Genomic DNA, 12,701 nt, shown 5'->3' with positions numbered 1-12,701 from the left:
AAAAAAGAAAATGTGATTCTTTGCAGTTCACTAAAGTTTCACTTTACTGAGAAAACCATTAGCTTGTGATTAAATTACTGGTTGTCTTTATGAGGAAGAGGAAATGGATATTAATAATTGAAAACGAAAACACTGATAGCAGACATCTAATAAATATTATCAGGACATAAATTAGCACAAAATCAATCTGTGTTTTCATACTAACATCCTGAAAAGAGACGTGAACATAAATTACTGTAATGTCCTGAGGCATAGCTGACATTAGTGACCTTGATCAGGCAACAAAAACCAACATGGATCCTACCTTTCTGCCCATTCATATCCCATCATCTTCAGTATTTGGAACACTTGCTGAAAATGCCTCTTTTGCCCTTTGTCTGCCTTGAGGAAATTTTTTGGAATTTAAAACAAACAAACAAAGACAAGTTAATATGTAAAAATGGGCTGGTCCTACGTAAAAAAACATTAGAGTTTTGTTAGCCTAGAGTCATTGTCAATGTTTTAAGTAAACATAGTAGTGGCTGGAGAATGGCTCAATGATTAAGGGCATTTACTATCTGCTCTTCCAGAGATCCCAAGTTTGGTTCCCACCATCCACACTGGGCGGTTCACAACTCCAGCTCCGGGATCTGATGCCCTCTTCTAGCTTGTGGGTACCTGCACACACAGGCATTCATTTTCTTTATCTCATATACATAAATAAAAATTAAAATAAATCTTAAACACATGACAAGACTATTTAGGTTGATAGGAAAATAAGAGTGGTAGCACCTTAAGACAGGAGGAAGCTGAAAAAACACTCAGAATATTCTATTTCATTTCCTTCTCTCTCAGATGTTATAATCTCTGTTTCCAGAAGACCAAAGATAAGCTGAACCAGATGGCACCGCCATATTAGTTACAGGGAGGCAGCACATGCAAAGGAAGTAGGCAGAGAAGAGACTGAAATACCCGTCAACAACACAAGGATCAAGCTAGTGATACGCTGACTTGGATGGGTCTCAGGGACGATCGCTAAGCTTGGAGAAAAAAAAACAATTCTAGAAAGTTACACACTGTATGATGCCAGTTACACACTCTTAAATTGACAGCATCTGTGCCGAAGATCAAGGGAAGGGTCGGAGGGAGCTGTGATCCAGTGGAGGATCACCAGGAGGGAACTGTGATCCAGTGGAGGATCACCAGGAGGGAACTGTGATCAAGTAGACGACCATCCGTGTTCTGAATATGGTGGTCGTTACACATCTATACATGGGACAGAGTTTCATAAAACCAGCCTATACAGGAATGCAAAGATAAACTGAAGAGATTTGAATGTTTTTACACATGTTAATCTATTCTTGACAAAGTAATTACATGTGTCTGTAGAAGGGAGTAGGTGAAGGGTACTCAGAACTACTGGTAGTCTGAAATTTTGTGTCTTAAGATATTACAAAATTTTAAAAGTTCTTTTTCTTCTTTTCTTAATTTTCCTTCCTTCCTTCCTTCCTTCCTTCCTTCCTTCCTTCCTTCCTTCCTTCCCTCCCTCCCTCCCTCCCTTCCTTCCTGACTGGCCTTGAACTCAGAGATTGCCTGCCTCTGCTCCGTGAGTGCTGGGGCTAAAGGTGTGTACCACTACCACCTGAAAAGTTCTTTTTAAAACATTGTTCTAACACTTTATTTTATTTACAGCAATAAAGCTTATATAATAACACTATAATAAGTTGATATAGTTTTTAAATTTTATTTAAAATTTTAAAAAGATTTATTTTATGTGTATAGTGTTCTACATGCATGTATGTCTGTGTACCACATGTGGGCTGTTCCTCCATTCCCTTGATGCAATTTTAAACATTAAGAGGAAATATTCAGATTACAAACTCCTCCCCGCAAAATAAATTTAAAAATAATTTTTTAAGAATGCACCAATAGAATAAGATAAATGCAAGTGCCTTATACTAACTCATGTATAGTAATTTCATATAACCACGTTCTTGGTTTTGTTAATTTTTTTCACTATGAAGCAATATAAACTTTTGATTTTTGAGTATTTTAAAAAATAAATTTAAAGCCTGGAGAGATGGCTCAGTCGTTAAGGCTGCTCTTTCAGAGGTACTGAGTTCAATTCCCAGCAACCACATTGTGGCTTACAACCATCTGTAATAAAATCTGGTGCCCTCTTCTGGCCTGCAGGCGTGCCTGTAGACAGAACACTGTATACATAAATGTAAATAAATCTTAAAAAAATTTAAAAGAAGCCACTATTTTAGTCAACCTAGTATTTAATTATTTTCCTCAGTGTCACAAATTGTTTTTGGCAATTTTTTCAACATAGTTTCCTTTTTGCTTTCTGCTGGTGAGTGTGGGCACATATGTACATAGGTGTTCATGCCATGATCCACACGTGGAGGTCAGAGGACAATTTAGAGTTGATTCTCTCCTCCCTTCATTACGTGGGTTTTAGGAACTGAACTGACATCATCAGTCTTACAAGGCAAGCACCTTGCCCACTGAGTCATCTCTCTGGCCCTGGTTTCCGATTTCTGTCTTTGTCTAGTTTCCATGATGTAGGCTCATAACCTTTTGCTTTTTATTGTGATTACTTACCACATAAATCATTGTATCAAAATTATACTTGTCCATGCGATCTATCGCAGCTGCAAGATCCCTGAAAAAATGGATTATAGTTACTTTTACTGTATTATTCTGTGACCTGGAGTTTACAACACACCCTTGTAGAGTCCCAGTACACTTTGATAAGAAATAATAACAAAATTGGGTTTGAAAAAACAAAACAACAATGCCTTGGAAAGTGTAATTAAAAAGCAACTAACTAAACAAAGGCCGTAGAGCAAGTTAAGGTCTCAGGTGTCTTACACTTAACTGAGCCTTCACAGAAAAGAGCCATCCAGTTACTGCTTTTCTACCACACATTTTCTCAAAAAACACAGCTAGAATATAGATGATGAAAGAGCTAAAGAAGTACTGTTTGCCCTAGTCTGTCGGCAAAAGCATTCAAAATGGCTCACTCAAAAGCAATAACTTCTACTGCATTTAAAAAACCTCCTAAGACCTTGGATCGCTCAGTGATTAGGAGCACACATACTATTTTCCCCTACCTCTCCTTTCTTTCTTTCTTTCTTTCTTTCTTTCTTTCTTTCTTTCTTTCTTTCTTTCTTTCTTCCTTCCTTCCTTCCTTCCTTCCTTCCTTCCTTTTCTTCTCTTTTCTTTTTTCTTTTTTTTTTCTTTTGAGACAGATTTCTCTGTAGCTTTGGAGCCTGTCCTGGAGCTAGCTCTGTAGACCAGGCTATGCTCGAACTCAGAGATCCGCCTGCCTCTGCCTCCCGAGTGCTGGGATTAAAGGCGTGCGCCACAGCAGCCCGGCTCATACTACTTCGGTAGAGGAGCCAAGTGCAGTTCCCAGCACATGAAAGGTAGCTCACAACTGCTTATAACTACAGCTCCAGAGGGTCCAACAAACTCTTCTAGACCCCAGGGCACCCGAACTCCCATGTACCTTATTCCCACAAACAGATATACACATATATACATATTAAAAAGTAACATCAAAGGTTATTAAAATATTGAAGTTGAAAATGCTGAAAAGACCTAAACATTTCTTATAGCCCTTAAGTATTATAAAGTATCAAAATATCATTTGTGTCCATCTCGTGGTCCAGGTACCATATGGAATATGTATTCACACTTGAGTAAAAATTTATTTATTCATCTATTTATTTATTTATTTATTATTTGTTTGTTTGTTTGTTTGTTTGTTTACTGTTAAGCCAGGGCCTCACTAGCTAGCACTGGTTGAACTCTAACTCTGTGTAGGCCAGGCAGTTCTTGAACTCAAGGAGAACTGCCTGCATCTGCCTCCAGAGCGCCGGAGCGGCGCTCATCACTACACCTTCCTGACACGGGGCTTCTGTTCTAAGTGCAAATGTCCACACTGGTGCAGGGCTTGATTTCTTTAATTTGCCTAGTAATAATTAGTTGCCACAACGACATTTTCATACACACACACACGGGTATATGTGTGCATTTATACATACTCCCACACACACCCCTCATAAGGCATTCCATTTTTTTCTCATTAACCCCGATTGCAAGAAACTGATGAAGAGAGACACTAAACTAGAAAGAGATGAGTTCTCTAAGGGGCTTTTAGAAAATTAACTGGTTGTCTCAGTTATGTGTAATCATGAAATTTTCAACAGCAAAACTACCATTGTTAGAAATGTGCTCTGTGTAAAGATACTGGCATAGCTCAGTGAGTGGAACAGTGCTTGTCTAACATGAACATAATCTTGGGTTTAATTCCTAACTAAATTAGGAATTAATGGCAACAAACCAATGTATACGGCGGTTTATAACCTACTTAAAACTCAGGCCAGGGTGACACTGGGACCTTCTGCCAGAAGTGGACGGTTATGGCTGTTTCACTGCTCTGCCTTCTCTTCCCATTGGCTTTATTCGAGAAACCATGTGTGCTTAGTAAGTGCAACTCTCAAATATGAATAATGAGTCCTCACTTCCACAGGGTGTGGTATGGAGAAGCCCACTTTCTAATTTTTCACAATATAATGAGATTTGGCATTGCATGTAAAATGGTTTTTAATATGTGAGGTCAACGTTGAACCTTAACTTGGTCATTTTTAGAATATATTTCCTGACAATGTGTTCTTATAAAAACACTTAATATAAGATTATGAAGGACCACAGACAGAATGATGTGCTATGCTGTGAACAGTTTATGATAGTCAATAAATTTTAATATAAAGTCCCATTCTTCTGAGATTAAATTTTTCTGGAAATTGTAACTGGCAATAAATTGAAACCCAGCAAATATTCTTAAAATATGCAAATAGATTTATAGCTTGTAAGTAAATTTTTTTAAAAATAGTTTGGAGGGCAAGATGACTGTTTTGCTTTCGTCTTGGGACAAAGAGTATGAAGTCTCGGGCTGCTCACCCACAGACACTACAAACCTGGTTGCATAGAGAGAAGTTCCATCACTTCGCATCACAGTGCAGACAGAAGAGAGGTCACCAGTCCCCGAGAGATCTACTACAACATTTCCTGTTCTAGAAAACGCAAAAGAGATGCCCAAATCAATATACTGATTGTATGTGAAGGTAGAGTAGGTAGAGCACTTTTAGCACACCAGAAGCCATTCTTACTGCTCGTGCAACAGCAAGTGGTGTCAGCTCACACTCTAAGCAACAACTGTCAAAACCATGAGGTTGGCTGACGTGGAGAAAATTAAAACTACAGTGATAGTTCCTCATTTGTGTTAGAATGCCTTTTATTTAAACAAATAAACAAAACCCAAAAAAGGGATGGCAAGCATTGGCAAGGATGTGGATAAAAGGGATCCTTACACACCACAGGGAGGAATGTAAGTTAGTACAGCCATCACAGAGAGTAGTAAAGAGGGTCTTGAAAAACATTGAAATAAAGAATTATTCTTAAATCCAACAATTCTATTAATAAATATGTATCCAAAGGAATTAAAAATATTGTGCTGAAAAAATACTGCACTGCCCATTGTAGCATTATGTACTATCGTCAAGACACGAAATCAACCTCAGGGTTCGTCACTCACAGGTTTTAAAGATGTGACATGCACCTGCCATGAAGTAGCGTTATTTAGGCCTTAAAAATGAAATGACATGACATCATAAATGGAATTTGAGAAGGAGAAAAACATTGTTTTTATACTTCTGCTCCTTTTATAAGAGGGGCCATCCATTCTCCTATGAACATGAGACTTTGGTCATGACAGTGATATATCATATGAGAAAGCATCTCATTACCAGCCTTCAACTCATAAATCCCCTGCCTCTGCATGCAGAAATTACAGGTAAGTTTTGTCTCACCATGTGGCCCTGACTATCATGGAACTCACAGAGAACCTCCTGCCTCTGCTTGGCAAATGCTGAGATTAAAGGTTAGTACCACCATGCCTGGCAAGAGAAAGTACAAACGGAAGACGGCTACATACCTTATCCTTGTCCTCACTCAGAGACTAAAGTGACATCAGTGTCAAAGAACACACTTACTTGACTAGAGCACAGTAACCTGGGGCTGGGTGTGGTGGCGCGCGCCTTTAATCTCAGCGCTGGAGGATCTCTGTGAGTTTCAGGGCAGCGTGGTCTGCAGTTAGTTCTAGGCCAGCCACGACTACATAGTGAGTTACAATCTTCAAGAAAACAAGGGAGGGAAGGGAGGGAGGCAGGAAGAGGGAAAGGGAGAAGAGTAGCTTGATCATACATTGTTTTCTGTAGAAGTCCTTTGCTGTCCAGCAACTTTAAGATATCTCGAGATTTTTCACGATAAAATGATTCTCCTGAATATTCATCAAAGTATATTCCAAGGCGCTGAGAAGATTCAGAAGTATGGGGAAAATGTTGGTTAATTTTTTACTAAGACAAAACTAAAGATGTCTTACCCCCTGCCACAAAGATGGAAACTAAAGCTTAGACTTTCTAACGACCACAGCGCCAGTGGCCAAATCCTCAGTGTGTATCTGCAGTCACAGGCAGCCATGGCCTCGGGATCTAGATAGCACTGAGCACACTCAGGCAGCCATGTGGCGGAGGCAGCTGCGGAGGCTTCTGTGGCCAGAAGTCTGCACTAACTGCACAGCCTGGCAGAGGGCACCCGTCATGCTCCAGTCCAGCCTCTTGGCTCCCGTTCCACACGCTCACCTTGCTCACTCACCCCCAGTACAGCCTTCTTTCCCACCATCTAGCACTACCTCACAAATTATGTTTTCTGAGAGAATGAGGATGAGAGGAGCTCTGGATTATTTATTTTGTTTTTAGCTCTCTCACCCAAGAACATCATTTGACTGGAGTTTCAACTAAACTAGAAATCAACTCTTAAATAAGAGCTTAAGCAGCAGGCAGTAAGCACAATACCAGCAAAGGGAACACAGAGGTTCTAGGGATACCTTGTAAATCTGAATGTACTCTTCAACGCTCAAGTTCCGAAATCTTTGCCACAGGGAAAGTGCCTGCACGTCACCCAGTTCTAGTCGATGGAAGAATTCGTGTGCCAATTTCGCTACATTTTTATCATCTGTAGCTTCTTTATTAACCTGTACGTAAACCTAAAAGTACATTAAATGTATTATTATACTCTGTTATTTCCATACAAAAACTTCATTGAGAAAGGCTTATCAGAGTAGCATGGCTTAATCCAGTAAATAAAAGATGAATGGGAGGTTTAATAGCTACTGAAGATTATTTTTATTGTTTATTCTTTGGCAGTGTCCCATGTCATAATACACTCCAATTGTGCTTCCCCCCACCCCTCTCACCGTTATCACCCTCCATTCTCCTCCATCTGTCCCGCCCCCAGATTTATGACTTCTGATTTGGTTTTGTGACCCATTTAGTTTAAACAGGGCCATCTGTATGACAACTGGGTTGGAGATTTTATCATCAAACCCTGGTGGGCAACAGCAGGCAAACAACTGAGGGTAATGACGCTCCCAGCGCTGAACCTATCATCGAAGGGTTGAGCATCGCGGGTGGGGGCTTTTGAGTCTTCTTCCACCTACATCTGACTACTCTTCAACCTAATATTTTCAGATGTGCTTCAGGAGCTATTTTTTATGAAAAAACTTAAAGCTATTCTTTCAAGCTATAAAAGACTAGCACAACAGGTGGTGATTGCAAACAGAAATACTTTCAGAGAGGTCAACTAATTCCAGCTTGGACTCTTCAGCATTATGTGGAATAGGCATTTTGTGGTTTTGCACTATCCACTTTGCTGGTTTAGTTCTGTAAACAACTGGAAAGGTATGGGGCTGATGCTTTACTAAAGCTCACTTCTAATGCAGTTTTAATAGTTTTTTCGGTATCTGCCATTAGTCATTTGCAAATTGTAAGGGTTAATAATATCAATTAATGTTAGCCTTTGTTACAACAGTACTCAAGATTTTTCATTTTTAGCAAACAGGAAAGTCAAAAAAACTTCAAACTTCTCTCAGAATTTCACTATATGTATTTTAAGTTTCCATTATTATTGATATCCAGCTTTATTTCACTGTGGTCTGATAAGAAGAAAGAAATTATGATATGGGATTCCCTTCTGTATGCTAAGAATGTTTTATTACCATTGGTTAATAAAGAAGTTGCTTTGGTCTGTGGCAGGACAGAATATAGGTAGGTGGGAAAACTAAACTGAATGCAGGAAGAAAGAAGGTGGAGTCAGGCAGACACCACGAAGCTGCCGAAGGAAAAAGATGCCAGAATCTTAGCGGTAAGCCAAAGCCTTGTGGTAAAATATAAAATAATAGGAATGGGTTAATTTAAGATTTAAGAGCTGGCTAGGAATATGCCTAAGCCATTGGGCAAACAGTGTTGTCATTAATATAATTTCTGTGTGATTATTCAGGTCTGGGTGGCTGGGGAAGGAAGGGGCAGTCTCCGCTTACAAAATTATTTCAATTTTTGTGATTGTCAAAAGCCTTGCTTTATGTTGCAAAACATGACTTATTTTAAAGAAAATTTCTAAGGCTTTCTGAAAGAATGTGCTCTGAAACAAACACTGTGCAAATGCTGAAAAGAACTCCTGCCCACACCTCACTGGAAGAGCAATGGGCCCAGGTCTGCATGTGGGGAACAAGTGCTCTGCACTGAGGCACATATATCCCAGGACTGAGTCTGAATGTTTAAAAAAATCACAGAAATTTAAAAAAGTCTTTGTATTCAATTCCTAGCACTGGGGGAATGAAAGAAGAAGGCAGAACAGAAGGGATATATTTTACAACTGAACTTCAGCATATCAGCACTTTAAACAATTAACAATAAAGTTTAAAATTTCTGCCTACAACAAAAATCCAACTTCTAAATTCACCATCAAATTTCTTCTTAATATATTACCATTGCACATGAAAAGTATTTGAGCCTTAATCTCTTCCCTATGTTGTTTTTCTTATTTTTATTTATTTTGTAATATAATAAAAAACATCTTCTCTTTCTGTTTTGTTTCTTTGAAACAAGGGAATACACCTCATCCTTCTGCCTTTACTTCCCAAATTCTAGAATTGCAGGCATGTGCCATGGCGCCTGATAAAATGCCTTTTCTCCTACAACTGGGACTTGTACCCAGTCTTGTTAATGCTAAGCTAGTTAGTGTTCTACCACTGATTGATCTGCCCAGCCTTTGAATATCACTCAAGGATGATACTAACTTTTGTAGAGCAGTGTGCACTAGTTCATGTTGAAAATAGTATGGTTTGCACAGATACACGCTGTATACCTTGTCCTTTTGAGGTGCCCCCATTCTGATGTTGCATACTGCAGTATTATAGCAGAAAGCTGCAGGTGGGTAGAAAGGCATGCATTTTCTGAAAGAAGGAGAACTGTCTAGACTGGAGAGGACTGGGAGCACCGCCATGAAGACAGCAGATGAGGAGTCCACAGGGTGGGGGCAAGCCTCTGAGGGCACCACTCCTAGTGCACCAACACAGGATGGTGGAGTCCCTCTAGTTTTTCTAGGTCCAGAGGACCAGGTGACAGCATCCAGGTGAAGCATGCAACATAAAGAGAGCTGATGTCTCCCAGGGTTGGTGGGGATAGCTTGTATACTGGAGACCAACGTGGAATTAGGATAATAAACCTGGGTCTGGGAACAATTTGCTAAAATTGTGGTAAAAAAATGTTATTTTCTAAGTATTAAAAACATAATACAGAAAATATTTATAGACAGTGAGAGGGAATATTTTATTTATTGATAATGGTAAAGTGGATTTAGTTTTTAAGTTTGTACCAATTAAACCCTCAATGGAGAAGATAAGTTTTTAGTGTAAATCAAAATGTAAGTCTCCATGTAAGGTGCAGAACAGGAGGGGTGACTCAGTGGCTCAGAGCACTCACTGCTCTGCCAGAGGCCCTGCGTTCAGCTCCTAGCACCCATGTAAGTTGGCTCTAGCTCACTGTAACTCTAGCTTATAAGGAATCTGATGCCTCTGAGGGCAACTGCACTCATGTGAACATACCAACATGCATATACACAGAACTAAAATAATGAAAATAAAAAGATGCAGGCATAAACTCTTAAAGAAATAGAGAATTCAACTTTACTACATAGGTAGCTTCAAGGGAAAGATAAAGCAAAAAGGAAATGACAAATGCCTCTCTGAGTTCTTTGGTTAGGGATGTAGACCCTTAGTTTGTCAAGTACTCTTCCTTACAGAGACAGAACATCTGTAGTTTGGTCCCCTGTATGTCACTAACATGTGTGACACAGAAAACAATGAGACAATGAAAATGAAATTTGACTCTGGAGATTACTTGGGCAGGAAAAGAAACTTGAGAGATAGAGAATAAAGCTATCCAGGACAAAATGAAGAAAACAGGTGCTCACACTGGGCAAACCTCAGGAAGAACTGAACGGCTTAATGGATAAAACAAAACCTAAAACTTCAGAGTACAAATTATACAGTGGTTTTCCTGCACAATGAGAAAATAAAAGGGCAAAAAAGCATACACTAAAGATTTACAAGTCTTGCCGGGCGGTGGTGGCGCCAGCCTTGAATCGCAGCACTGGGAAGGCAGAGGTAGGTAGATCTCTGTGAGTTCAAGGCCAGCTGGGTCTGCAGAGCACGTTCCAGGACAGTCAGGGCCATTGCTATAAAAACCAGAAAATAAGATGAAATATATAAACTGACAGAACAGAGAGAAATTTATGTCTTTCTTAGCCATTCGGCTGTGTAGATTTTATGGTTTGTTTGTTTTAAGGCTATGTAGCACAGACTGGCCTCTTGAGAGCTAGGACTATAAATGGGTACTGCCTGACCAGATCTATGCATTATTTCTAAGATGATTCCATGTATCTGGGGGAAATACTGTTTAAAATCAAATAAAACAGAATACTTTTTTTTTTAATTTATTTTTTTTTTTTAGAAACCAGTTGGACTGGAACTGAAATTAGTCAGGTCTTGGGAGAGCCTTTAAAAAGTCTTTGTGAAGTATCCTGAAAAAAAATGTTGAAGCATTCTCTAATGTTGCCTTACCAACTTACTTCAAAGAGATGCTGTAAAGGATTGGACTGGAGTTTTTCTTCATAACCAAACAGCTGGAAACCTGTTCCCAGCAGACCTGTTAAGATAATGAGTAAATGAAACATTATTCAATAAAATAATAGAGCAATTAGTCATGGTGAAAACCAGGTATAGTTCTATAAAAAGATGAACTTCTCAGTTATAAACCCTGAGAATTACTGCTATATATAAGGCATATTTTACAAAATGACACTGTAAACAGAGACTGCTCTTTCGTTCCCAGCTGCCCAGACCCAAATAATCACACAGAAACTATATTAATTATAACACTGTTTGGCCTATTAGCTCAGGCTTCTTATTAACTAACTCTTACATCCTAAATTAACCCATTTCTATTAATGTATATATCACCACGAGGATGTGGCCTACGGGAAAGGTTCCGGAGTCCTTCTCCTTTGGCAGTTACATGGCATTTCTTTGACTCTGCCTACTTTCTCTCTATATCTCTGCCAGCCTGGCTATATTCTGCCCTGCCATAGGCCAAAGCAGCTTTATTCATTAACCATTAAGAGCAACACATATACAGAAGGACATCCCACATCATGACACATCAAAAGAAAAACACTGAAAAACTTATTCCAAGCTGTAATGGATCACTGATCCTAAGTTTAAAAGATTGTAAGCTCAGCCAACTCAAAGTCTAGGACGACTCATCTTTGCACTCAGTAATGCCTTGGCAGACAGCAAGAAAATAAACATTTATTGAACAATTACTTTGTGAGGCATTAGACATTCAAAATTATACTGATATATTCAAAATTATACTAATCTGAACTCTCAAAAAATACTAAATGAGGTTTTAGAATATTCTTAATAAAAATGGTAAAAGATGACTATAATTTTAGTTTCAAAGGACAAATATAATGTGGGATTCCCCTCTGTATGCTATGAATATGATTTATTATCATTGGTTATTAAATAAGCTGGCTTAGTAAAGCCAGGTGGGAAATCCGAACAAAGACATAGAGACGAAGTAGTCAAGGAGAGGCCATGTAGCTGCTGAAGGAGACAGATGTCCTGGAACCTTACCAGTAGGCCACAGCCTCATGCCGATACACAGAGTAATAGAAATGAGCTAAGTCGAGATGTAAGAGCTAGCTAGAAATATGACCGAGTCATTGGCTGAAAGGTGTTGTAATTAATATAGTTTCTGTGAGATTATTTGGGTTTGGGTGGCCAGGAAATGAATGAACAGTCTTTGCCTACACAAACACAACCTGGGTCTAGAGCAGGATGTAGGCTTGTTACTTTGAAAAACTAATGTTTAAGCAGCCATGCCAATCATCAAGCTTCATATCTAAAAGGTCTTATGAATGCTCACTTTGCATCCTTTTAAGGAAGATTTGTTTAATTTTAATTTTATGTGTATGAGTGTTTGTCTGCATGTTTGTATGTGTAGCACAGGCATTGCTGGTGCATGCAAAGACCAGAAGAACGAATTGAGTCCTCTGGAACTGGAGTTATCAAGTTGCTGTAAGCTGCCATATGGATGCTGGGAACCCAACCTGGGTCCTCTACAAGAGCCATAAGTGTTCATAACTGCTGAGCCATCTCTCCACCACCAATGCTCATTTTCCTATAAGACTCAGCAGAGAGCAGAATGCTATTTTGAGAGTAAGCAATGTTCTAGATCCCAGAGAGC

The 12,701-nt window shown here is 39.1% G+C and overlaps 1 protein-coding gene across 1 annotated transcript in view; it reads right to left on the bottom strand.

The window, feature by feature from the left end:
* Rars2 (arginyl-tRNA synthetase 2, mitochondrial) overlaps positions 1 to 12,701 on the bottom strand; it is a 44,352-nt gene that overhangs the window by 8,200 nt on the left and 23,451 nt on the right. The window contains exons 8-13 of the mRNA XM_038347196.2: positions 11,020 to 11,096; positions 6,938 to 7,096; positions 6,256 to 6,362; positions 4,971 to 5,066; positions 2,587 to 2,647; positions 305 to 381 (exon numbers count right to left, since the gene is read on the bottom strand). Coding sequence (XP_038203124.1) covers positions 305 to 381; positions 2,587 to 2,647; positions 4,971 to 5,066; positions 6,256 to 6,362; positions 6,938 to 7,096; positions 11,020 to 11,096 — 577 coding nt within the window. The remainder of the gene's footprint in view (positions 1 to 304; positions 382 to 2,586; positions 2,648 to 4,970; positions 5,067 to 6,255; positions 6,363 to 6,937; positions 7,097 to 11,019; positions 11,097 to 12,701) is intronic.

Source organism: Arvicola amphibius, chromosome 11, assembly GCF_903992535.2.
Source record: "Arvicola amphibius chromosome 11, mArvAmp1.2, whole genome shotgun sequence".
In the NCBI taxonomy this organism is placed as follows: Eukaryota; Metazoa; Chordata; class Mammalia; order Rodentia; family Cricetidae; genus Arvicola; species Arvicola amphibius.
Note: the sequence above shows the minus strand (reverse complement) of the source record. Positions and strands in the feature narration are given on the sequence as shown.